This window comes from Xiphophorus hellerii, chromosome 21, assembly GCF_003331165.1.
Source record: "Xiphophorus hellerii strain 12219 chromosome 21, Xiphophorus_hellerii-4.1, whole genome shotgun sequence".
In the NCBI taxonomy this organism is placed as follows: domain Eukaryota; kingdom Metazoa; phylum Chordata; class Actinopteri; order Cyprinodontiformes; family Poeciliidae; genus Xiphophorus; species Xiphophorus hellerii.
In genome coordinates, this window is record NC_045692.1 from 4,632,906 (window position 1) to 4,659,717 (window position 26,812).

At 40.3% G+C, this 26,812-nt stretch overlaps 2 protein-coding genes across 3 annotated transcripts in view; both read right to left on the reverse strand.

Moving 5' to 3' along the window:
- Positions 1-1,122: 1,122 nt before the first annotated feature.
- LOC116711639 (ras-related protein Rab-18) lies at positions 1,123-10,014 on the reverse strand. Its single transcript, XM_032551032.1, has 7 exons — positions 9,826-10,014; positions 7,305-7,360; positions 5,167-5,228; positions 4,921-4,993; positions 3,774-3,892; positions 2,747-2,813; positions 1,123-2,609 (listed from the first exon to the last, which is right to left on the reverse strand). Exons 1-7 carry the CDS (start codon positions 9,891-9,893, stop codon positions 2,440-2,442), a joined length of 615 nt encoding a protein of 204 aa, XP_032406923.1. The 5' UTR covers positions 9,894-10,014; the 3' UTR covers positions 1,123-2,439.
- A 1,297-nt stretch (positions 10,015-11,311) lies between these two features.
- itgb1a (integrin, beta 1a) overlaps positions 11,312-26,812 on the reverse strand; it is a 34,085-nt gene continuing 18,584 nt past the window's right edge. Inside the window, exons 2-17 of one of the 2 annotated variants that reach the window (XM_032551030.1) lie at positions 26,197-26,260; positions 25,814-25,899; positions 24,674-24,893; positions 24,412-24,582; positions 22,444-22,682; positions 22,028-22,183; positions 21,842-21,937; positions 20,952-21,041; positions 20,565-20,705; positions 19,093-19,295; positions 18,754-18,992; positions 17,444-17,666; positions 16,247-16,482; positions 15,992-16,158; positions 14,171-14,248; positions 11,312-12,401 (exon numbers count right to left, since the gene is read on the reverse strand). In XM_032551030.1, coding sequence (XP_032406921.1) covers positions 14,171-14,248; positions 15,992-16,158; positions 16,247-16,482; positions 17,444-17,666; positions 18,754-18,992; positions 19,093-19,295; positions 20,565-20,705; positions 20,952-21,041; positions 21,842-21,937; positions 22,028-22,183; positions 22,444-22,682; positions 24,412-24,582; positions 24,674-24,893; positions 25,814-25,899; positions 26,197-26,260 — 2,409 coding nt within the window. In that variant the 3' untranslated portion in view covers positions 11,312-12,401. The remainder of the gene's footprint in view (positions 12,402-14,170; positions 14,249-15,991; positions 16,159-16,246; positions 16,483-17,443; positions 17,667-18,753; positions 18,993-19,092; positions 19,296-20,564; positions 20,706-20,951; positions 21,042-21,841; positions 21,938-22,027; positions 22,184-22,443; positions 22,683-24,411; positions 24,583-24,673; positions 24,894-25,813; positions 25,900-26,196; positions 26,261-26,812) is intronic. The other variant, XM_032551031.1, reaches the window with a different exon arrangement.

A 26,812-nucleotide genomic window follows, 5' to 3' on the forward strand; every position in this document is an offset into this window, starting at 1 on the left:
GATGTGCATCCCTTTCTAAGCTGTGACAGGGTGATTTAGGGCCGCTTTGGTGTAAAATGATTTAGATGGATTACAGGCTGGGATCCCTGGGCTCTGTTTAAACATTTGTCTTTGCTCTGAGGACAGAGGAATGCGGCGCACGTTGTGTGATCAAAACCCCAACACCTAACAGCGACATTTCTAGCATAGCAAAGACGTCAGCACAGCTATTTCTATGTCTGCCTACAACTTCTTAAAGCTTATTCTCACTTCCCATAAAGGTCTTTATCGTTTAGGCGTTTTTTTTTCAACCGCAAATTTCACTTTATTCTGTTGGGATTTGAAGTGACAGACCAGCAGAAAGTAGCGTGCAGTTGGGGAAGTGGACAGAAAACGTGTAGGACTCAAGTTTTGTTTTGGAGTGCATAGATGCAAACTTTCCCTAAATCTGTGATGTTCTCCTTTCTCTGTATAAATATGGGAACAAAAAGTGAAAACCTTACATCTTATTCCTTTCGAGTGTTGGTCTGTCACATAAAATTCCAATAAAACAAAGTAGTAATTTGTAGTTATGTGACAGAACACGGTAACGAATAACAGACTTCATTGATCCCCGTTTGTTAACAAGCTACCTCAACCAAAACATTAAATGCGTATTAGCAGATGCAAAGTACTAAATTTATTTTAAAAAGTGATAGAATTTAAATATGACAAAAATGCAATAAATTAAATAAGTGGAAATATGTTGATTCAAAAATACTTTGATTAAATGTTGTAACTCATTTAATTAAATAGTAAACCTATAAATTAATCCAGAGCAAACTTAGAACCATACGGAGCTAAAGTTTGTTGAAACAAAAGCAAAAAAAACCTTATATATATATATCTATAGATATATATCTATATATAGATATATATCTATAGATATATATATATATATACGTATATGAAACTGAAAAATACCTTAATTCAGAAAATGGTTTGACATTGTTTTCAGTTTCAATTTTCATTTCCTTTGAGCAAACTTTTTGGCCCCAATTTAGCTCCAAAGTCATGGTTGAGAGTCAATGTTCACGGAGTGGGAATATTTTTAAATGCATTTGTAAGAATGTGGCATTTCTTGTATTAATTGAAATCAAGATATTCACTTCAAAAAGGAATTTTATTAAGTTTAATACACCGGGCGGATTAAAGTCAGATATGTGTACATTCAGCTTTACAATTCATACATGAATTACCCCCATTAAAGTCCTAAAATGTACAATTTACAAGGTTTTACATGGTTCAACTTGTTTCTAACCACAAAAGAAAAATTTTTATTAAATAAACTGCGGTTTTATTTTGAGAAGTACATAAAAATCTAATTCAATTATATTTAGCTAATCTAAATTCAAACGCTCATGTATGCGATGCGTTAATATAAGTTAAAATCTTTATAACAAAACGGTCCGAGAGGATTATTTCCCAAGACGGACAAAGACGAAGACAAAGAATGGCACATGCAAACATAAACTGGTTTTAAAAACGGCCTCCTGTCCCACTCAGGACACCGAACCCATCGTGAAGGAAAAGAAACCGGCGCTCAAACGCAATGTGTTCAGAGATCTGAGTCACAGGACACTTTGAACGGGTTTTCTCAGACACCGGCGCCTCGACGGTGTTGCTTTGATCCTCCCAGATTGTGTAGAAACACGATCTGAACACTTTTCGCCTCTGCTGACGAACTGCCAACGTGTCCGACATCATCCGTCTTGTGAGCGAGTCTTTCTCCTCGCTCAGCGGTGCCCGCCTCTTTTGATTTATGCGCTCTTCAGAAACAAAGCAAAGGATTACAGTCCAGGTCAATAACAGAAGGTAAATCGGCATTCCGAACACTGAAGTAAAACGAGGCAGCTGTGCGAGCGACGCATCCAGAAGCTTCTCCATCAGCAGCGATACATCGACAGAGTCTGTGAGGAAGAGGAGGGGGCGGGATGAAGCACATCCCAGGTCAAACACTGCAGAGAAGTCGGGTCAGCATCGATATGGATGTGGTTGCTCAGGCAACGAGCTCTTAGGACAGAAGACAGCATGCTGGAGGCTGAGAACCCTGGTTCCCTCAGATCACACAGAGACTGAGAATAAAGATGTCTGACGGACTTTGGCTTACACTAGAGTTATTTTGACTAAAAAAAACAACAAAAAAAACCAGCTTGAAATCGAAGCAGACTTTGAAAGAGGTCCTAAAAGATAAAAAAAAAAAAAAAAAACAGCAGGAAGAAAAAAAAAGCCTGACTCATTTAAATTGAGACTGAGCTGCGCAGCATCATTTCTACTAACTGTGCAAAACTAGTGTCTTAGTGGGGGACGGTCGACCGTCTGGAGAGAGAGCTCAGCTCAGGACGAGAGACAGAGGGACAGAGAGAGAGACGGGGTTTTGGGGTGTAGATGTTAACATGTGCTGCCGTCGCGTCGCGTGGTTTAAAGCATGGAGCAGTAGCCGCCACAGGCTCCGCCCCCGGCGTCTTCGTCCGTCAGCTGCACCGCCCTGCCGTGGCTCTCGCTCTGCCACAAGCCGGGCGTCTGGATGATCTTCTCCACCAGCTCCTCAAACGCACACTGGACGCCGTCCTTCGTCTTGGCGCTGGCCTCTGCGTGGACGGGGGACAGAGTAAGACGGCGTGGACCAAAAGGACAGAAACACGACGACTTGGAAAAGCAGCTTCCCTCGTGTGATCTCCGGCTCTACCTCATACGCTCGGCAGGTCTGAGTAGAGAACAGACTTACCGATGAAAAGCATGGAATGTTTTCTTGCGAACTTCAGCCCTTCGGCTCGGTCTACGTCGTGGTTATCCTAAAACAGGAAAGACGTCTTAGCTTTGTTTAAGCCAGTTTATAAAGTCTGACTACTAACTGAACTAGAGATGCACTGATCCAATATTAAAGGGGCTGTATCATTTAACATTGACATTTTTTTCCCCTAAAGGGGGTCTTTGATGGGCTCTAGTGTCCCTTATATGAAAGTAGGCTGATAAGAAAGGGGGAAGGAGACGGGGAAAGACATGCGGCAAATATTATCGTCGGGTCCGGGAATCAAACCCGTGACGGCCGCGTCGAGGACTCAAGGCCTCCAAACGTAGGTCGCGCTAACCCCTACGCCACCACAGCACGCCCAACATTGACTTTTTTTTTTTAGCGTTTTGTAACAAAATCATATCTGGAATGTTACTTTGATTCTTTCAATGCATGTTTGATAAATCCTTTAATCTCCTGTGGCAACCACTCAGCTGTGCAAAACGCCTGGGTGGACCTAGCCCCGCCTTCGAGGTGCAGCTCCTCCTCGAAGTTTTAAAGCTTTTTAAGCTTCCATCTTACAGAGCAGCCGTCCCCCTTGACTCGACTTCAGACTAGCCAGCAGCAATTAGCACCTGGTGGAGCTCATTATAGGAGCCACGTTTTAGTGCAACGGCGGTAAAGACATTGTTAATGTGTTAACAGAGGAGCCATGTTGCGATGATTGCCTGAAGGCAGAGTTTCTTAAAGAGACAGAGGCCCAATTGCAAGGTGTTACACAAAACTATCCCTTTACTATCTGTATCGGCCCGGAAATTGGAAAATAAAAAAATTGGATTTTGGCACTTTAAGCCAATCCAGCACTGACTTTCGGTATCGGATCTGTATTGTTTGATATCTGTATTTTTTTTTTTTAAAAAGCAGTGCATCAGCGCATCCCTACGTAAAACATTCGGCGGATTTTTAATAAACACTTTCTGTTAGGCTTGAATGTGGAAACGGATGCGTCAGACCCGCTCACCTTATCGATTTTGTTTCCCACGAGCATTTTGACGAGGTCGTTCCTGGTGCAGTAGGTCTCCAGCTCATTGAGCCAGTTGTCCAGCTTGGTGAACGTCTCTCGTCTCGTCACGTCGTACACTGCAGGGGATCGGAAAATCATGACAATAATAAAAATAAAAAAAACTGGAGCTCAGACACCGAGCTCTCCCGTTAATAACTGAAACACTCTTCAAAACATGCTGGATATTAATCAGAGGCCTTGAGTCTGAAAGGTAATCTGACATTAATATTATTGATTGCTACAGATTATTACCAATAATATTCATATTTTATCACCCTTATGACACCTTGACAAAAATAAATACCACTGATTTCACCAGTGCTTTTCCGCTTCAGTTAACCTACCCACAATTCTTTGCTGTATCACTTTCACTGACATGTGACCAACTTGATTCCAAAAACAAATGGCATAAAGATGGAAATAAATATTGGTTGTTAACATTGGCCCAGTTTTATTTGTCGGACCACTACCGTTTTTTAAAAAGTGATTAATATCGGCCGAAACCGATGTTACCACTGATATATCGTGAAATCTGACATCATGATATATCGCCACTGTATATTCTAATAGAATAAAAAGTTTCCAAAATTCGGTCCACCTTTAAACGGATGTTTATCAAGAGAAATCAAACTGAAAAACATATATTTGAGTTAGGAAGGGGAAGCAAACTAGCACTGAATTGAAAGAAGCTTTAAAAAGAAAAAAGTATCTTTTGATTCAGTTGCAGCACACCTCACAAACGTTCAGTCCGATTTCTTTCTGAACTTTAGAGAGCTGATTCCCAAGCATCATATTTTGTGTTACGTAAGCTGCATGGCACATTTTGTGGAAAAGATCATTCAAAATGCTTTAGAGAAAAATGTCGGGAGTTTAAAAACACATGCATAAATCAAACATAAGATAAAACAAATGAAATACAAGAAGTAACAAAATTATTGACAATTTAAATTAGAAAAAAAATGTAGATAAAATACTTTTAGATATCATTTTGCAAGGCCAAAAAACGATCTGTTTTCAGCTTGGATTCAACAGTGGGACTTTACATTTTCCTGACCTTAAAGTAAAAAAAAAACTTTTTTTTTTAAGATGGTGGTGGTTCACCTACCCAGGATGACTCCCTGGGCGCCGCGGTAGTAACTCGGTGTCAGGGTTCGAAAGCGCTCCTGTCCTGCAGTGTCCTGCAAAACAAAAGGCCATCCGAGGTTACAGAGTGTAGACAAGACATTCCTGGTGCACAAGTGCCATCTTGTGGCAGCGTAGAGGAACAGCAATCACACAAACAGGTTTTGCTCTCGTCTCTAATAGAAAAGAAATGAATGCCTTTAATCGAAATGTGAACATTTGAACTCACCCATATCGCCAGCTTCGCCTTGTTTCCATCCACTGATATGGTCTTCACCTTGAAGTCGACACCTACATGCAGCAGAAATTCAGACAATCGATCAAATCGCCGTGGTTACCTCATGCTCCAGTGTGATGACTCTCGCAGGTTTTAATCCATCAGTGCCAAGAATATCACATCCAGCAGACAGACTGCGGCCTGCCGAGACACACAGAACCGCAAACCGTCTCCGAACCCCCGGTAACCGGGCCGTCTTTTAGATGAACGACGCTGTGAAGGAGCATCCAAACGCCCCACTGAGGGGACAGTGTGCTTTTGGTGTCTTAAACCCAAAACAATGGGAGTCTGTGCTGAAAATTGAGGAAGAGCAAGATGCAACCAGCTGTCAAACGGCTCAGAGAGCATTCAAGTCCAAAAACCCGGAACAGGTCCATACGTCAGCTTGAACAGAACACGCCTTCCTTTCTCGTGCAAAGAGGTAATTCACCTCGGTGTCTCGGAGCAGGGAGGGCTAATAAACGTAGAATAAAACCCAAAAATAAAAAAACAGTGAATTTGAAACTACTCTGTAGCGCCACGCTGCAGGTTCATCCGCCAGCGAACCTACAGCATGCGCTTGTTGACGTCGTTAAGCGTTTCTATGGTGCATTCTTAGAAAGAACATTAGATTGGACAAAGTAAACAGGAAATAATGGAGGAATTTAAACTCTCTTCCAGTCCGACTCTTCACCGCATTGACCCGTTACACAATCTGACGTGTGCTTCCTCGTGAACCGTCCAGCAAAAAGCATCTGTTTGCAATCGCCCTACACAACGAGACGCCGCTAATGGCGGAGGTCGACGCGAGGTCGATCTGTGTCGGCCGTGACAGCAGAGAAAACGTTCACCGCCTTTTTGTGGAATGGATGTAAAGATCTGGTTTCAACTGTGAAAATAGGACCCTTATTTTGGTAAAAGGAAAGAACTACATTTCTCTCACTGTTTTGAAATTCTCCATATGGCTGCATTTGGGAGACCAGGATACAAACAAACAAGAAAACTAGAAATGATCATTTTCAAAAGTTCAGTATTGAGTACTCTGTTGGGCTGACAAAGGAAGTAATGTGTGAAGAAGAAATTTTTCTGAAAATGTTGTAATTTAAAGGGGTATTATTATGTAAAATCAACTTTTTTTGAGCTCTACATCATGATGTAATGTTATTCCCTCATCAAAAACATACCTGGAATGTTGCCTTGATCCTTTCATGCAAGTTTGAGAAATCCTTGAATCTCCCTTGACAGCCACTCAGGGGTGCCTAAAGCCCTGCTCTCACCAAGAGCTGCGTGTTTACACTCGACTCCTTCAGACTAGCAGCAACAATTAGCAAACAGCTGGTGGAACTGCGAATCCGTTGAGCTCATCATGCAAACTACTTCTCAGTCCAACGTTCCTAAGAACAGTTGTAAACGGCATAATGGAGAAGTAACGTGATGACTTTCTGGAAGTAAGAGTGTTGGACAGAGCAGGAGCTTCTTAAAGAGGCAGAGCCCCAAGTTCAAGGTGTCAAATTGTAAAGTCGTTTTTTTTTAGTTATATTAAAAACATTTTTTAAGTCAAATATGACAATTTTTTTATTCAAGTCTTTAAATATGAAACAGGTTTAAAAGTTTTTGTTATAAAAACGGTTACATTCAGCTTTGTTACATAGAACCATGTGCCTGAAAAATACATAATACTGCCCCTTTAAAGGTCATTTTAAGCTAGCGCATCACCCAGACGACATGGTTTAAAAAACATAACTTGATAATGGTCTCTATATATTCCGGATTGTCCTTCACAAACTGCTTCGTCTGGGTCGTCGTTGTGACATTTTATCTCTTCCCACATACAATTCAAACGTTTCATTGCTGCCGTATGAATTACAACTAAGCATCTGTGAGAGAGGAGCTTGAATAAAAACACGCAAACAACAAAGAAACGTTACGTTGTGTCTAATCTGAGAGAGGATGTGTACATGAAAACGTGCTTATTAGAGGGGACATTTTCCTCTTGAACAAGATGGCGCAACAAAAGCGGGGAGAAGTACAGGTTGGTTTCGATTCTTCAAACCCAGTGTTGTGTGCGGTTCTGCAGCAGCAGCTCTGACAGACGCGGCGTCTTTACTCACCTATCGTCGCCGACTGCTCCGGGTCAAACGTGTCATCTGTGAATCGTAGGAGGAGGCTGTTGGTGGGAAAACAGGAGGTTAAGTTCACGTCTCGTTACGACTCACTGCTTCTTTATCCCTTCATGATTCGGCTCTGGACAGCGCTTCCTGTAGCCTGGCTCAAATATCCACCGACCTCATCTTTGTCTCTATTGATTACCTCGCCCTTCACTTGAATCACACACACAGGCTTTCAGATGATGTCACCGCTCGCTACACATGAGCTAGGAGGACAGAGGTCACTTCCCGTCTGTGACTGATAAAGTTCAAAGTCCTTCTTCAGAAGCCTGATGAGGAGGCTCGCTTCTGACCTCTGACCCCCAGAAGAGCTCTCCAGGATGCCCCTCTGTAGGGCGACAAACAGCACTGAGTGTTTACTGTGTAAGAGGGAAGGAGCTATGCAGTGGATGTTACTGGTTCAGGGAAAAATCAAATGCGCGTCCTCCCTGCCAAGCGGACATCTTCCCGACGATCGGAAGCAGTCGCATAAAACAAATCCGCTCGCTTCCCCGTCCTGATGACACTACCTCGGCTTGGGGTCATTATTATGACATCTGAAACTAATCCTGAGCTGAACCTGTTTGCTTTAGAAAACAAAAGCCCACTGTAACCGATGACACCAAATAGCTCGGTGGAAACGCCGCCATCGGTCTGAACGACGAGCTAGCAATCAGCGCGCAGAGGAAACTCTTCTGATGCCTGGGAACACGAGCAGACGTACAGCACGCTTCTGGAGAAGGGTGGGAGATATGGACGTGAAGTTTTAGCATGATAATTTGTTGTAATATTGTAACAAGAAGAACCATTTGCTACTTTTGTTTTTCCAGGTAGCTGTGTCTGCATGACGTAGCATTCACAGCCCCAAAGGCAGACGATGCTCTGGAGAAACATTCACATTTAAAATACGCTTCTTTAGGACACCAGTCTCACAGAGAAGTGGGATTTATATCGATAGAAACAAACGCAGTAACTGCATTTAATCATATTTTCCAAATCATTTGGTGTTCATTGAACATAGAGTGGGGAAAATATAGCAATAAAAACCCTGACAGTTTTAGGGTTGTTTTTTTTTAAACATTAGAAATTTAGATTTTTTTTTAACTAATTGGAATTTATCGTGACAACCAAAATCTTATCGTGATAAATGATAAACAACGCGATAAATGTTAATCGCGGGTTCGTCTGCAGTAACGAGCGCCTTCAAATTACCCTTCCATCTACATTACAGCGCTCCCTACTGGTTCTGTTTAGGAATAAGCTGGTAACAAATCATCTCAAGGTTTTAAACACTTGAGGATTCAAATACTTTCTGTCGCACTGTTCCCAGCTCATTGTCCATTTCAACCGAGAAAGAGTTGAACTTTTCTCCAGCTGCATGGCGCAATAATGCTGCGCTAGGATACATCGCGACTGGTGATCCGGCTGGTCATATTTGTGCTATTAAAGGTCATTAATTGGAAATGACTGCATTTTTTTTTAACAAAAAAAGAAAGAGGATTTTTGCGTAAGACTATGTATGAATTAAAGTCAAAATAATTGCATATCAACAGAAATTACATATGGTATTTTTTTGCTACAGTTGAAAAAGTAGAATAATTTGATAAAAGCAATTAGATCGTGTTTTGTTTACAACTGTGGGTAAATAAAATGGTATTATGCAAAAACAAGATCCCGTCTAGGCATGAAACGTGAACAAGGGATGAGCTTCTTAACGCGGCTGGGCTCAGAGGAAAGGTGTGGATCATCCATCCATCCATCATCCAGTGAAGAAGAACCAGACCTGCAGCTCCTCAAAACGAGTCATGACTCCGATCTTCTTCCAGGAGAGAAATTCTGATCCCAATTTCTCTTCCGCAAATATTTCACTTTACCGGCATTTCCCCCCCTTCCAATGTCCTCATTATCCGTGTTCCATGAACGGTCCTGGACGACATGCTGCGCTGACATTTAGCGCCGACTGGTTGGCAGCGCAGGCAGCTCGCCTGGATCACATTTATGACCACGAACAACAAACCCGATCCAAGCCGCTTGGTGCTGGACGGACACACTGACTGACCAGGGTGTTTTTAGGAGGCATTTGTTTAGCGTCATGGTAAAAAAAAAAAAAAGAAAAGAAAAGATGTGACGGTGAAGAGAAGGTGACCTGGACTCCTGTGCGGTAACCTCATCCCGATTGCAACATCTTAAGGAGTGAACAAAGATGAGCTCACCCAGCAGCTAGCCGCTAGCCACCAGCGGCTAACAAGAGGCTTCTACTGTTCTTTGGTGTTTATTAGCCCTGACAGCTTGGTAAGTAGTGCTAAAAATAAAAACAAACCCCAATGGAAAATGTTCGCTCAGGCTAAACTCGGCTCCACTGTCCTGTTTGGCTCGTTTAGACGCCTTTAATCAAAACAGACGCTAGCAGGCTATAGCACTAGCCGACATCCAAGGCAGCGCTGATTCTTGCCATGTTCTTGACCCGAATAAAGCTTCGTCTTACCTGGACTTGCCAACGCCACTTTCACCGATGATTAAAATCTTCAGCGTCGTTAAGACGTCGTCTTCCATTTCCCCCCTACAAAGAGCCTGTTTATCTCTTTGTAATGTCGAAAACAGAGACAGAGAACTTTGCTGTGCTGTGCTGGCTGGAAGCACAGATGGTTTGACTCGGTGAGACCTCTCACTCCAATCATATCCGGAGTGACTTGTTGGCACTTCCGGTTGTCCAGCACATTATGCATAGAGTCATGGAAAAGAAAACGTTTTTTTATTCTTTGGTTTTAGCAGTCGGAGCATAATGACATATGATGTGAATTTTACCAATTAATATTACAAAAAAAAAAAACACACACACAATAAAACATATATAAATTTAAAAAAAACCATTGTTTTATTTTAAATGTCCCGTTTTATTTATTTATTTTCTCTAAACAGCAGAATTTTTGGCTACATTGCTTATCCTGAAGCAGCAAAAAAAAAAAAAAAAAGACACCAGTACATTACTACCAGTTTTATGTTCATTTTCTGAAATGCTATGTTAGCTTCAAGCAAAATATAACTTCTTCCAACAACTTCCACTCTTGATTTATGAGTCCACAAGATATTTTCCCGCAAATCTTTTGAGATCAAGATGTTTTTGGCGTTACTGCAGTCAATTTATGTGCTTTTTTTAATCTTACCTTCTAACTCTCTAATGGAAGCAGTTCTTGCCCAATTTCTGTCTTATTGTTGAATCATTAACACTGAGGCCTGTGGTGCTTTAGATGGTATCTTTGGTTTTCAGTGGAAGAGGCATTGATGTCTTGGAAGAATCACCACTGCTCTATGTTTACTTTTTGTAGATGATGGCTTGTTCTGCTGCAGTCCCAAACCTTAGAGTTGGACATGTAGCCTGGAAAATATCACTGACTTTGTTCCTCATCTGTTCTTGAATTTCTCTAAATTGGGAGATTGTGTGTTGCTTTTTGATAGCTTTAAATCTACTTCCTGTTGTAAATTTCTGACAAAAAAAGAACATTTTGAGAATGATCTCAGATATTTTCTACAAAAAAACCCCTTAAAATTGTTGAACTCCAAAAGTCAGAAATTTGCAAGAAAAAAAATAATCAGAAATGTTGAGACTGAACTCAAGAAATATTCTGGGAAAACGGTGAAATTTCACATTTTCATTAGCCAAAATTGTTGAACTTTCAAAACTGACAATTTCCAAAAGTCAATTCTTTTTTTTTTACTTTTTCAAAACTTTTTCTAGGCCACTTCTGAGAGTTTTTTCTCTCAAATTTTCAACTTCTCAAACTCAGAAATGTCCTTGCTTTTTTTCTAGAAAATTTCTGAAATTCTTCATAACATTTTTTGGAGTAGTATAACATGGTATAATCAGAATTGAATTAATTCTGAAAAATACATTTAAAAAATACATTTATAAAGCACAATGAAGAACTACTGTAATGGTGTTAAAAAGAACCACAAACTAGCCAAACAAAAAGAATTTTTTTTTTTTGGTATTTAATAAATATCTTGTGAACAGCACTGGGGCAAACATGGTAATAAAATTAAAAAAAAAGGCACTTTAAAAGCAATATTTTTGAAAGGCCCTGTGTTGTAGTTTAGAGGCATTTGGGTGTGAGCACACTGTTGATGTGACTCATGCGACATCTTCAATCCTTCAGTGTGAATAATAACAAAACTGGCACAGAAACAAATTGATAAGAAAACACGTGGGACCTGAGGATTAAAAAAAAAAATTAAAATGCAGAAATCAAAACTTGATTACATCAGAGCTGTATCTCATCATAATATGACTGCAGAATTTTTTTTGATTGTTCAGCATTGCTGTTACTTCGTTGTTTTTAACAAGTGTTGTACAATCTCTTTGCGATAGCACGCCATCTCAACACTACAAGTAAAAATACTCCATATCTGTCTTGTGTTTTGACTTTCATATCAGGTCAGCAATCTGCAGGAGTGCAAAAAAAAACAACAAAAAAACCCCCAACAACAAACAACTAAAATCATTCGCAAATTCAAAACTACATTTACAACCACTTTATTCGCTCCTTCTGTCCGATTTGTACTGAATTCTGCTCGAGATTGTTCAGAATACCTTATTGCAGTCGTTCTCTAAATATACACAGACGCACGTGACACGAAGTGCAGCAACAGTGACGCGTTAAAACAGGAGGCTTGACTGCTAAGAAGCACGAGCTGGAGAAGTCTTTCTAAATCCGGAGGCTCCGAATCGGACCGGTCCGTCAGCAGAAAACAAAACGCGACGCTTGGAAGTATGTACAGAGACCGCATACTGTACATCAAGAATACGACACATGGGGTATAAATTGTACGTGTTAGTAACAACAAACAGGACGCGGTGGCCGAGTGATACAATGCTACGATGAAGCAACGAAGACGAACGCACAAATTTTCCGCCACTCGCTCCCGCCGGACCGGCTGGTGTATGACTGCGGCTGTTGCAGAGTTGGTGTCAGAGTTCAGGAAGGGCCCAGGGGGCCATCATTTGCCCTCGTATTTCGGATTGACCACAGTTGTGACAGCACTTTTGTAGATTGGATTTTCACCCTGGAGAGCACACAAAAACAACAGAGTTCAAATTCAAAACCCTCACAGGAAGTCGGCTGAACAAGTACAGCTCCTTAAAAAAGTTTTTTTGGGGGGTTTTTTTTGTAACGTTTTGTCATTTTATAACCACAAACTTCAAATCCCAATAACTTCAAGGTGTGTTTTTGGGATTGTGTGTCGTAAACCAACACAAAGTAGCAGTTGAACAGTTGAAAAGTGGACGGAAAAGGACATAAAAGTGATCTGTATTCATATTCAACACTCTGATTCCATGTTGATGATCTAGATCGTAGTTCTGGTGAAAGCTGAACCCTTTGCCCAAGTCTCAAGTCTTCTCAGGTCAGTCTGTAACAGTTGCCCACCCAGTTAATTACGTACCTCCACCCATCGTCTGATCAACTCTGACCATTTTCACTGTCCCTGCTGGATAAAAGCCTTTCTCACCATTCCCCCAGGATGGGCCAAAAAGTGATATTTTGGTCTCATCTGATTATGGTAGACTGATTTTTTTTTCCTTCTAGGGAGGTTTTATTGTTGCAACTCTAACATAAATGTCAGATTTATGGACATATTTCTAGGGCTGCACCAATTGCATTTTTTTTGTGTCTGATCAACAATTTTTAAAAAGCCTGACCTGCCTATTCGGATTTTGGTCGATGCTAAATAAAGTGACCAATTTGGCAACAGTGGGGTGACTATTGTTAACCTGTTGTGCGGGTCAGTTAGTCAACCCTCTGACGGCGGAGCAAAACCGGGCAGTGGCTGATTTTCAGACCCTTCCACAGGTAGATAAAATTGGTGGAGAAGATCGGTTTCTCATGTGAGTATCGGCCAATCATCGATCTATCGGGGTGGATTTATGGGTCCACCCCTACATATTTCCATTTTTGGAGGATGGATTAGCAAGGCTGGGATATAATTTTATACCTCAACTCTGCTTTAAACCTCCTGATAACTTCATCAATAAACTGTCTAGTAAATTCCCTGATCTTCCCAAAACAGCTTGATTCTGTGATTAAGTCGGTGAACTAAATACCAATTAAGTACCTTTTTAAGGCAACTGGCTGTCTGGAATTTTATTGTGAGGCATCGAGGCAAACCACCCACCACTTTTCAAAACTTGATTTGCTAAGAAATTTGAAGATTGTGTTTTTCTTACTTTCCACGTCCTTTTTGTGCTCTGCTTAGTCTTGGTCTACCAGAGAAAAATCTCTCGAGGAAATATTAAAGTTTGTGGTTTTAATGTGGGAAGAAAAAAAATGCAAAAAATTCAAGAGGCATGGATACTTTTGCAAATGCGCTGTAGTTTTAGTTTAAAAAAAACAACAACAACAACAAAACACCACACAAATTAGTCGCCGAATGTCAGTAGAGATCATCCCTTAATGAACACGTCATGTATGCAGGTCGTACTTTAAGAACATGCCAGACAGCCACTAAGCATCATAAACACAATTATTCAAACACTTACCACATAATGCTTTGGTTAGATGGTTTTCATACCACCCAATATTTCCAAAGGTGAGTATTTTTTGCTGCATTGTGTTGCCACGGCACACTCATGCAGTCTTTTACAAACTGTAAATCCAAACAGGGATTTTACCCCTACTTCTATAGCGGCTATGTTGTTAAAAAAAAAGTTAAAAAAGAAATAGAGAAAAAAAAATTGAATGAAGGAAGAAACTAAAGTCAGAGGACACACAGAAAAACAACAAAACAACAAATAGCCCATGCAGGAAGAACAAGAGGAGAGGAAAAGAAATACGAACTCAAAGGACAGCGCCTTTACGTCCATAGTTTGGGTTCTGGAACTGATTGATTGGACTCTTGTAAATTGGGTTTTCTTGCTACAGGTGGAGAATGAGGACAGAGGAGAGTTCAGCAGGGAAAACGAGGAACATCAGTACAGTAAAGAGGAATAAATAAGAAGCATACAGGGAGAAGAACAAGGTCAGGTGAGAGCAGAGGACGGAGGACAACACAGCCGTCCCCTACGTCTTTCTAGAGAATGCTACCTCTGTCTGCCAACTTTTGAGCTATGGCAAGAAAGAGATGATTTTAATGTTCCGTTTAACTTGAGAGTTACATTGCAGGGGGAAAAAAAACTAAGCTGATGACTTTCTCAAATGACAAAGTTTTCTTGCCACTCATATAAACTCCTACTGAATAACTGAGGTGATCTGCTCTCCATGGATCCACCAGGCCAGTAGCAAGAACGGTAGAATACTGTGATTTACTGACCGGTAGATCAGAACCACCACCGTTCTCTGTATGCTAGCGCTACATTGCCGTCCTTAGACATCTGCCAACTTCACCTTTAGATGGTGACTACATTGCAGCGTAGTCTGGTGAAAAACTTTGTAAAAACATAAAATAAATAAATAAATAATATGTCTGTTTTCTGGAATAATTTGCATTGAAATGAATTCTGAGAACTGGATAACTGGGGAGAAAGAACATTTATTTGTTAGTTCGAATAATAAACTGAGCTTAATGCACTGCTTGATAACTAGGACCAATTAGAATATATGTATGACTGAACTGAAATGTGCCTTGAGACGACACTTGTTGTGAAAAGGCGATTGATAAACTAACTGAATTGAGTTGAGCTGGTTTGTGTTGCTGTGTTCTGGATTTCCATAAATCCATAGCACAATCAAACAATGATTATGCTGTAAATTTCTGCAGACGCCCAGGTCACTGTATAGTGTCAGCAGTGGGATTTCATCCTGCTGCTATTTTGCTTCTAGATGCATCCTACCTGTATTTAGAATACATTTCAGACAGTCAGGTTGTGGGGATGAATAAATTTGTAATTTGTTAAGAGAAGACATAATCAGTTGCTTTTGCTACTTCATTTGCCTTGTTTTTCTAAAGTGGGAACTTCCATGGAGTTCATAAAACTCAAATAAAATTAAAACCACATTTTTGCGAAAAGTGTGTTTCTTTTTTTTTTTTTTTTTTTTTTGCCTAAATCATCTTTCGGAAAAAAAAAGAAGAGGTAGTGAGTGTTTTTTTTTGGACAAAATCACTTTTTTGTATAAAATGACTTGGGCCATTATTTTAGGAAGGTGACAATACAATATCAAATTTGTCATGTTAATCTGAATTCAAATCAACTGTGGCATAACCCTGCCACTAGGTGGCGGAGTATGACTTCACATGGTCCTGAGTAAATTCCTGCTCTGCCTCCTGTTGATCTTGGCTCCCATTGTGACATGAGGGAGGAAGCGGGGCGGGAAGAAGGCTTAGCCCCTCCCTGGAAAAAGTTTTGCTATGCACAGAGCACATAGCATTCCCAAAAAAGTCCACACAGACTCCCAACATTTTTCCTTCTTCGGTCGAGCCCTGTTCAAAAGCAACAAATCCAATCTGTCTTCACAGCTGCCAGAGCGCTCAGAGCGGGAGCGAGGGCGCTCGTAATGATATAAACATGGCAGTAAATCCCGTCTGCTGCTAAGAACAACTGATTACCTTCCCTGTGAAGGAGCAGAGCAACACAGAGGGCCGAGCTGCACCTGTTTTCCACATCTGAATCGCCTCGGCTAAAACGCTGGCCAGAAATGTCGGCAGGATTTCCAGACACCCACCGTATCCCACTTGGCATTCATCTTCTCCTTCTCGAACTTGGCGAACTCTCTCCTGTCGTGGATGATCATCAGCAGCTTCCAGATGAGCAGCAGCGCCAAGCCGATCAGGACGATGCCGGCGACCACGCCCGCGACGATCGGGATGATGTCCGGGCCCGTGGGGCAGTCTGGAACGGGGCAGCAGAGTTAGGATCGGCAAACATGTCCAGCTAGGGCAACCTCTGTAATCACCACGGGGCCGGGGTCTGTGCTCACCCGGCTCATCCAACACGTAGACCACCTTCTCCGTGCTGTTGGTGACGGCGTACGTGTAGTAGAACCAGCAGTCGTTGGCGTCCCGCTCCTTGCAGTGCATGACGGGGTAGGATTTGTCGGTGGGCTGGGGGATCTTGTCTTTGGTCGGCACTTTATGCATGGTGAAGTCGCTGCATTCCTTCTGACACGTTTCTTTCTTCACCCCAGTGCCAAACGCCCGGCACTCCACGCACTCTCTGAAGAAAACCAAATGAATAATAGTGAAACATTTTAAAAACTGATTGTACAGAATCTTTCTGGGAAGGGAAGGCAAACTGCTTTAACAAAGGAATAAAATCTCCTTTGATGATAACCTGTATTGTAGCTTTGCAAACAAGGTGTCGCTGAATTATATCTGGCGTTCCAGTTAATGTTTCCGTTCCCTTCACTGTCCTCCGCAGGGCCCTCTCTACTCTACATTCTAAACTCAGGGAATTTCTTTGTAAAAGTTTTGTGCTTTAAAGTACAGATGCACCCATCATCTAATATTAATATCTGTATTGGTCCTGATATTGAAAAGAATTCTAGATTGGGTATCCGTGGCAATGTGATGATCCATAAGGGCAGATCTATTCAGTCTAATTCTATGCTTTGTGCTCTGAGTGACGTCATGTTTTATTTTTTGTTTTACTTTATATTTAGAATTCCTAATTGCGCTTCCTGAACCATTTGAAAGAAGGTTGGTTTACATTTTTAACCAAAATAGTCATTTATTGTTTTTGTCAGTTTCAGATTCTTTATTATTTACTTTACATTAGCTGTAATACTCCTAATTGCAATCCTAATCCTGATTGATCAAATTAAAGTAGTCTCATTTTGCTGTATTTGTATCTTGGTGTAAGTAAGTGTGCTGTACTAGTGCAACGTTATCAAATAAGTTTGTAATTCAGTACATTTGTGTCTGTGTTTAAAAAAATAGAAGCGTTTTAAGTGAACTCAGCGCTGTTTCTCTGTATCGGATCAGTATCGGCCGATACTTAATCTCAGATATTTGTATCGTATCGGAAGGGAAAACAGTGGATTGGTGCATCCCTACTTTTAAGGAGAAATTTTGCCAGACCAAAAACAGAATTCAGAATTCTTGACTTTGTGGATGGATTCGGTTGTCAACATAGAAACTTAAAGGTGGTTTTTATTCCACACAAAGTCATTCCTTACTTGTGTTCAGCGCAGACTGAAGGACAGGTGGGACACGTTTCGCACGTCGGGCCCTGGAATTTGGGGTCGTCGCACTTGCAGATGCCGCAATCGCAGCGTCCCCTGCCGTTGCAGATCTGCTTGTTGCTGGCCAAACACGTGCTCTCGTCCAGGGAACAGTCGCAGGCAGTTCCGTTCCACATGGGGTCACAGATGCACTTCCTGCACTCGCAGCGCCCGTGTCCTGAACAGCAGAGAGAACGGAGGGAAGAACGACGGAGCTCGTCTCAGTAAGATGCATTATGGTCATATTTCTTACAACATTATCGCTATAAAAAAAAACAATAATTCTGCGATAATCAACTGATTCTGAGGTTTCACCAATTAAGACTTTTTAACTCCATTTTATACCGGTTTCAGACAATTTTCACTTCTCTTTAAGAACTTGAATATGAAGAGAATGGAACTCGAAAGGTTTTTTTTTTTCTAAACTTTTTGTTTAGAAATGAGCTGTCATTATTTATTTATATTTAGGGATCAGAGGCAATGCCTTGCAGTGACTTTAAGAAGGAAGTTACTGTAAAACTAGATTTTAGAATTTTAAATGACAGAGATTTTAAACCAGAGCTGTCCAAAGCAGGAATGGGTGATATGGACTTAAAATTTTTGTCTCAATATTTTGTGGTATTACTGTGATAACGATAAAAGTGACGATAGGAACTGCTTTTTTAAGGAGAGTTTTTGAAACCCTCGATGCTATTCAAGAATTGTACAAATTTGGGCCCCAGTAAAGGCGGCTGATGCGAATGGAGACTTTTACCAAGTAGAAAATGGAAAATGCTAGGTAGAAAAAAACTACTTGTCTTTATTTTTTTAAGTTTTCAGACACTGGTAGAATAAATTTGGCAACAAGCCCTTTCAAAGTGACCTATACCTCATTTTTGTTGCAGAGAATATATTAATATGTTTTTCAAGACCAACAAAACAGAAACCATGCAACCCGAATGAGTTGTGTTTATGAGATCCTTTAATTGTTTTCTTCAAGAAAATATTATTTGTTTATTTTATTTCAGAGCAGGTAAATTGTAACCTATAAAATCATATAATGTTATACTAATATTACTAATAACAATGCTGAATACTGGGATGGTGTGGCAATGGCTGCATCAAACTATTAGCAAAGAGCAAAAAAGATATTTTTGGTCATGTTTCGGTTCTTTTTCTGCTTAACTTTCAGTCCAGTTTCCAGGTTTCAAGTGTTCCACTCGTTCACAGGAAAATGATTTGGCGTGACCCTTAAGACTACGAGCGCATCCTCCCCACAGACTCACCTCCACAGAGCTTGTTTCCAGAGCGGTCGCAGTTGAAGTTGTCACACTCGCAGAACTGCCCGCTGTACCTCTCCTCCGGGTTCTCCCTCGGCTTGCACTCGCAGGTGCCGCACACGCATTCCCCGTTGTTGCTGCAGATGTCGGTGCCGTTGTCCTTGCGGCAGGTCCGGTCCATGTCCTCCGTGGACACTTCGTTGCTGCTGCACTCGCACTCCCGGCCCACGCGACCATCTTTGCACCTGAAGCGGAGGGTTAAGGGTCGCCAAGCGAATGGGGTTTCTTTAGATAACCAGAAGGGCAATTATGACAAAAAAAAAGAGGTGTTGGAGGGATTCGTACCTGCAGGCTCCGCACTCGTACGTCCCGTTCCCGTTGCTGCAGACCTGGCTGTTGTTGATGGCTTCGCTGTGGCAGTCGCACTCGCAGATGAAGTGGAGGATAATCTCCACCTCCTCTGTGAATCCCAGGGGCTTTATCTTGATAATCTCAGGATTGGTTTTGTTTGGACAACCTTTAGAGGTGATGCTGATGTTAAAATGGACCTGAAGGAACACAGGAGAAATACTTATTCACTGAAAAGCTGCTGGTGCCACTAGAAATCTTAACTGACATGCTTGGGGAATCTTAATCTTAATATGCATCTTCTTCTTCTTGAAAGGACTGCAGTTTAATGCCTGAAAGAAAGAGTCTTAAAAAAGCTGAAAAATCTTTATTAAACCAGGTAAGTTGAATAAATTCTCATTCTCAACAACAACTTGTTCAGAAAATATTAACGCATCATACAACAGACAATAGAAGACCATTATAAAAGAAATGCTGTAAATGCATTGAAAAGGATCAAAAGGTTTGTGATTGGTAAGACTCTCAAATAAAACTACTATAGCTACACTGCCTGGCCAAAAAAAAAGTCGCCACCTGGATTTAACTAAGCAAATAGGTACAAGCCTCCTATTGGATAAGTACTGCATAGGCGATTATCTTTCAGCTGGCAACAAATTATTTAACCCCAGCTGATGCAATGAGTAACTCCTCATTTCTTAAACAACCACGGCAAAAGACACATCCTGTGGTCGTGGAAAAGACGTTAGTCTGTTTAAGAAGGGTCAAATCTTTGGCATGCATCAAGCAGAGAAAACATCTAAGGAGATTGCAGAAACTACTAGAATTGGGTTAAGAACTGTCCAACGCATCATTAAAAACTGGAAGGATGGTGGGGAACCATCGTCTTCCAGGAAGAAATGTGGTCGGAAAAGAATCCTGAATGATCATGATTGGCGATTACTTAAACGTTTGGTCAAATCAAATCGAAGAAAAACAACAGCAGAACTCAGGAGTATGTTTAATTGTGAACGCAAAAGCATTTCCACACGCACAATGCGAAGGGAACTCAAGGGGTTGGGATTGAACAGACATTAACCCCATTGAGAATCTTTGGGATGTGCTGGAGAAGGCTTTGCGCAGTGGTCAGACTCTCCCATCATCAATACAAGATCTTGGTGAAAGATTAATGCAACACTGGATGGAAATAAATCTTGTGACACTGCAGAAGCTTATTGAAACAATGCCACAGCGAATGCGGGCTGTAATCAAAGCTAAAGGCGGTCCAACAAAATATTAGAGAGTGTGACCATTTTTTGGTGGCGACTTTTTTTTTGGCCAGGCAGTGTATTTTTGCTTACTGCACCATGCATGTCCAACATTGTAGAATTAATCTTTTTCTAATCAAATGACAATGCCACCCTTGTCCAATGATGTCCAATGAAAGACTCTACGATATCTGTAACATGAAAACATCATCTTCCACATCCCACCTCATCTCCAATGGAGATATTGGAGCACTTCCTTCCATTTTCGCCCTTATTGATTACTCCGTTCTTACAGTGAGACGTGTACTCGATTGTCACGTTGTTTGAAACTTTGGTGTTCTCCAGAATCACTTCAGAAGAAAGAGCCTGTCAAAAAAAAAAAAAAAAAACACAAAAGATAAGACAGCATAGCTTATTCACTGGAATGCCATCTGGAAGCTTGGTTTAGACAGCAGAGAATAAACAAAGCATTAGCTGCAGATTAAGAAGGAATGCAGACACACCTTAACTCAGAATGCTGCACAACGTTCCTGTCGCTCATTTGAGCAAATGATAATGTGATCAGTTCGACTGGATTTGAGTTGTACTTAAAATCATGAAGAATGTACTTACATTGTAAGCATCTATGATGAGGTTGATGACGTTGCTGGAGTTGGCAGACAGAGTGCCTACTGCAGACTTTGGTATCAGATTTTTCAGTTCCTGCAGAGAGAAAGAGGAAATACTAAGAACAGCATTTAACAAAAAACTCTCGTTTTCCTGTCCTTAAAACCAACCTCTACCACGGCTGAAATGATTAATCATGATTCATCAATGATTGAAATAACTGTCAACCAATTTAGTAATCAATTAATTGCTAACTGTAGTATAAAGGATCAAAACAGGCCATTTGGTGAAAGAGCAAAATAGTCAGAGCAGTAATGAAGCCAAAACTGTACAAATATGTACATATTCTACCAAAAACTCCTCAAATGGCATTTTTAGCTTCACCTGGTTTGAGTTCTGTAAGAAAAAAGCTTCTCGATAAAGCATCTTTTGTTACCCGTCTTAAATGGTTAACAAAAGTGGTTTTATAAAAATGGGCCATTTATAAAACCAAAACCAAATCAACAGATTAGTAGACAGTATTTATTTAGCTGCAGATGTAACTTTTGCTACAAGTATTCAAGCATACACTAACTGAATGCTATGTCATTGCATTTTCTGGAATACAATTTTCATTTTCTTACTCAAAAAAGTAACTGTAGTATTGTATAAAAAAAGCACAAGTGGTTAAATAAAAAATCTGCAGAATTTGTCAATTTTCTTTATCCAACTAATCATCAGAATGTTCAACAGAGTAATCGATTGCTAAAATCTCTACATATTTTTGCAGTCCAAATGCACCGATGTACTGAAACTGTACACTGTTGCTAACTTACAGCAGAAGTTTGAGGCTAAAATTTCATTATGATTCTGACAAAAGCTTTAGAGGAGAAAAAAAAAGGCTAACGTGTGCTAACCTGGTAAACGGGCTGGAACTCTTCTGTGACGGCAAAAATAGTCTGAATGTTGTTGTCACTCAGCTTCTGAACCAGGTGAGCGATTGAGGGGTAGTCCTGAAAAGACAAAAGAGAGACTAGGTTACCTTCACGTCACAGGAAGCCTTCGATGCTGCCAGGCCAGCCAAAACAGCAGACATTCCCTACATAGTAGTGGCTCATGGTGTAGACGCTGTTCTCTAGGTGGCATTTCCCGTCGTTGGGCAGCACAATGCCACCCAGCTTGCCGTCGCCGGCAAAGTGGAATCCGGCGTCAGTGGAAAACACCAGTAGGCGGGTTACGTTCCTCCAGCCGATCTGTTCCTGTAGAAAAAAAATGAACAGAAATACCAATCTGCAATCACCTCAAATCTCTGGAAGCAGAGTTGTAAACGAGCAGCTTAAAAACAAACACATGAGAGCTTGATTCGCATCCAAAAATAGAAGACTCATAAAATATCTCCGCCCTATAAACGTTGCTAGATACATCTGGTGAGTCGTAGCTGCGAGAAAGCGGCGCGAACGGCGGGAAAATTACCCTCAAATCCAGAACCTCATGTTGATGTCGGTGAACAGTGGCTTACCCCACACACGGCCACTTGCATGATGGCGTCGAAGCCGCCCTCGGGGGAGTCCAGGTTCCCCGAGATCTGCTGCTCCCCCACCAGTCTGTTGAACGTGGCGCCATTGTCAGTCAGCGGCAGCACGTTCTTGTAGCTGAACGGGCTGGTGCAGTTCTGGTCGCCTGTGCATGGATTCAGCAGCTTGGCCGGAGTGGTGCTGATGTAAGGCATGACTGTCTTCTCCACAAAGGAGCCAAATCCTTTGAAGAAAAAAAAAAAATCTGAGTTAAACTACAGGTAAAATAGATGTATCCGTGTTTTGGTGAAAGGATAATGCTCTAAAACTTTGTTGGAATAGAACAAATGTTCTATTCCAACATTTGGGAATATTTTGCGTCGGTGCCTGACATGAGCTGCGTTTCCATTACAAATGTGCATAAAACTTTGTCAGTATTCTTCCGGTAATGTCGGAAAATAAAATTATTTTAAAAATTGACATTGCGGTGTTTCCATTAAATAAGATTGAAAACCACTCGTGAATACACTTATTCATGAAATAAGTTGTTAAACATGCTGCGCCATCATCCTCCAACTACTTCCTGCCATCATCTTCTTTGTGGTTTGCGCCAGTGGTAACATCCGTTTTTAATAGAAAAACAAGTTTGGTTGCGAAATTGCATGTTTCCATTAAGGGAATTTATTTTCAAAATGTCAAATTATGCAATTATATGGTCAATGGAAAGGCAGCCAGTGTGAACTCTTTGAAGTATCAGCAAGGTGTTAATAAAAACAGTAAATGGGTCATCATATTTATCCATAAAAATAAACTGTAGACAGGTACAGATACAGTAGATACAATAAGCAATAAATCAATTAATCACAAGATAAATTGAAATGGCTTTGATAATTTCCATTTGAATGATTGATTGTTTTTCTCTTTCTACCAAAGAATGGCTGACAAACAGCTTCAATCTGGCGATTTGGCCTATTTTGTAAGGGCAAATTTGCTTAGTGAGACTTAAGTGTACATTTTATTTGTTGGTTCAGTTGTTTTGTTTATTTACTTTAAAGATTCAAAATGACATTGAGTTCCAGTGTTAGTGTTTGTTAGAAATGAAAGTTTTTGAGAGGATGTACTTGCATCACTATGTCCTTACCATTATATTTCTTGACTATAATCTCAAAATGACAATATTATTTTTTATCGCAATAAATTCTGGGACAATTTATCAACCTGTTTTTGTGGCAAGCCTAACTGTAGCCACTTGTAATTGTAGAAGAACAACATTCGAAACACTTGTCCAGTTCCAGCCTGATAGCAGTGCATCTGTGCCAAAGTCTGCTATGATTTTGAACACATTTAAAATCATATGTGGGGATTTTTCACCAAAATCCCCACAACCTCTTAGCAGACTATTTTTTTTCTGCCTAACACAAGGAGTTGTATTCTTGAGAATGTCTCTGACTCTGTTTTACATGACTATAAATACATATGACTAGGCTCTCCCCAAAATAAGTGCATAATGTCTTGGCTATATGAGGTCAAACTGTGTCAGCATGGAGAGATTCTTGTTGAACCTATTTCAAAAGCAGAATCTGGCTATTGTATAGATTTAGAACAAGAGGCATACATAAACGTAGGTTTGCTGAGGAATAAATGGGTTAAATCCCCCTGTTTATTACCACTTAAAATGAATTTTATACAAGCTTGTCAGTAGTTGCGTCAATAATAAAATAAAATGTGAAAACAGATTTTAAAAACAGGCACTATTGACAGAATTTCTGTAGTTTGTTTCTCTTCAGGTTGCAAAGCTTTCCAATGAGAGGGCAGGGAAGCTAAAAGCTAAAACGATGAAGGTGATACAAAGAAAAGTCATACTTTGTAAAGCTGTGAGGTAGACAAGCAGTAAAATGTCCAAGCACAATCCATTCCCAGTTTCATAAACTATAAACAACAATAAGAGACTTGAACTAATGAGATTTCCTGACCTATCTTGAAGTCAGAAGTAATCTTCAACATCTCATTCATCAGACTGGTCCCCAGGTTCTTTACGTTCTCCAGATCGTCCTTCATGGAGAAGGACAGGTCCATCAAGTAGTACAGGTCGATGGGGTAATCTTCTGCACGCTTAAACTTCAGCTCAAAGGACTGCGGCTCACCTTTATATAATTATAACGGACAAGAATTGTCAAAATTACAAAGTGACTGATCTACATAGCTGGACCAGATGTGAAGTCGATGTTTACGCACCAGATCGGAGGGTGAGGCTGACTTTTTGGGGCTGGACCTGAGTGATGTTCTCTGGTCTCAAGTTCCCTCCGGCTTTGCTCCGATCGGTCACCGACTTGTTCTTGAGAATCTTCCGTTTCCCCAGCGGGTTCTCGATCAATGTCTTGTTGCAGCCCCGTTTTATCAGAGACTGCAGCTCGTCACACCGGCTTGACACGGTCTCGCCCTGTTTCAGGAAGTCCTGAAGAGAGGCAGCACAGAGATCATTTATGTCCGGATTAACATTTTGAGGTGCTTCAGTCAGGGTCTGTTGGACGGATCGGCAATAAATGGATAAATTAATAAACAGCTTGTTCATGTAGAAAAAAATGTATTCCTATTCTTGGGAATTCTGAGTCGACTGAAATTGCTCAAATCAATTTTAATCTGATTAAGTTTTTGCTAAATTAGGTTTTGAATATTTTTTTGATATCTTTTTATTTAAGACAAAGCCAGGCAGCTAAGATAATCTAAATCTGATCATTTAAGTTATGAACAAGCCCTATTTTTGATTAATTATTAACTGACGGAATTTGATACAATTTGAATTGTCTTAAATACATTTTCAACTTTTTTAGACTGCTTTTTCTTTTGTCGCAGTCACATAATTAAAGCAGGATCTCTAAATAAATCGGTTTCTGAATCAAACTGTGGCCCTAAAATACAGAATCAAATTGTTAGTCTCTGAAAGATTTGCATATCTAATGGCTTGATAAAGTAATTAATGTGCCAAACATTGCATCCAAAAAATAAAAAAACTTAACAAGAACCTTTCCTGATTTGATTATACTGTGTGACATAAATGAATATTTATAATTTTCAATGGTATTAATTTAACATTAATATCGTTGAATCATCCTTTTATTTACAGTCTCACTGTTTTAATGGTTTCCTTTTCATTTGTTATTATTATTCATTTAGTTTTTTTAAATTTACTGTCCCATTTGATTCGCTTAAAATGCAAAAAAATAAGCCATGTGTTGTTTCCAATCAGAAATGGTAGAATTTTGAGACCAGCTGGAAGACAGATGCTAATGTAAAGCGGAGCATTCTATAGAACAGAAACACATGATTGAACCCCTGTGCATTAGTCTGCAGTAAGTGTAGCTCTGAGTTACACACCGGGTCTGTACACCAGCCACATTTGGCTCCGGTCTGGATGCACTCTCCACAGTGTTTGGCATTTTTGTTGATGCACTCATTCCCCTCTAGATGGAAAACAAAGAGAGAGGAGTGGTCAGAGTCAAAGGGAGCAGCGCTACAGAGAGGCTCTGCGACAGAAACTTCATTCATTTACACATCAGTAGGTGTGAAACACTGATTGAAGGCTCATAATGTTCCATCTTATTCCAGGACGCTACAGCACAACAGCTCCTTCTACGAGTTCATTAAACCCTTCTCTTGTTATGGCCATTCACTAAACATGCTAGCAACCAGCAACACGAAATCATGTGAAGAAGAAGGTTTTAGCGTCATATTAGAAAAATAATAAAAAACAATTTTACCTTTCTGAGAGTTACAGCAGTAAAAGAGTCCTATAAATGCAATGAAGATCAGCTTCAGATCCATCTGAAAACACACAAGAAAACACATCAGGGCTGAAACCATTAATTGTGATTAATACATTTTTTTGAAATAATTGTCAAGTAGTCAATGATCTGACAATTATTCCAGCAAAAAGCAGTTTGATGAAATAGCAGAATACTTACAGCAGTAAAGAAGCCAAAAATACACAACAATGTATACATTTTGCATTTGAGATAAAAACCTTTGTCTGTGGCTCGTTTTTATCTACACCTGGTTCAAATTCTCTAAAAAAAATAAATCTCATATTAAGCACCTTTTGCTATATAATTATTAATCAGTTAAGCAGAAAGGGCTGAAGTATTTAATTGGATGCAGATGCATCTTTTGATGCATATGATCAAGTGTTCACTAAAGGAATACTACGTTGTTGCACTTTAGGACAAAAAAAAAGTCTATTTCCTCATTTAAAAAAAAGAACCGACTTATTTGTTTATTTGCATCTTTTGATGCATTTCTAATATTCCATCAAATAAGCTAAAGTAAATAAAAAATCTTGAGAATGTGCCAATTTTTAAATCTGGTTAATCGATTAAT

Bases quoted from the DNA above. Each gene is read 5' to 3' on its own strand.
- LOC116711639 (XM_032551032.1), bottom strand. From the start codon at position 9,893: ATGGAAGACGACGTCTTAACGACGCTGAAGATTTTAATCATCGGTGAA. The intron at 5,229-7,304 runs GTGAGTAAAGAC...TGCTGCATGTAG, and splicing joins GGAGCAGTCGGCGACGATAG to GTGTCGACTTCAAGGTGAAG. The intron at 2,610-2,746 runs GTAAGTCTGTTC...CCGTCCACGCAG, and splicing joins ACATTCCATGCTTTTCATCG to AGGCCAGCGCCAAGACGAAG.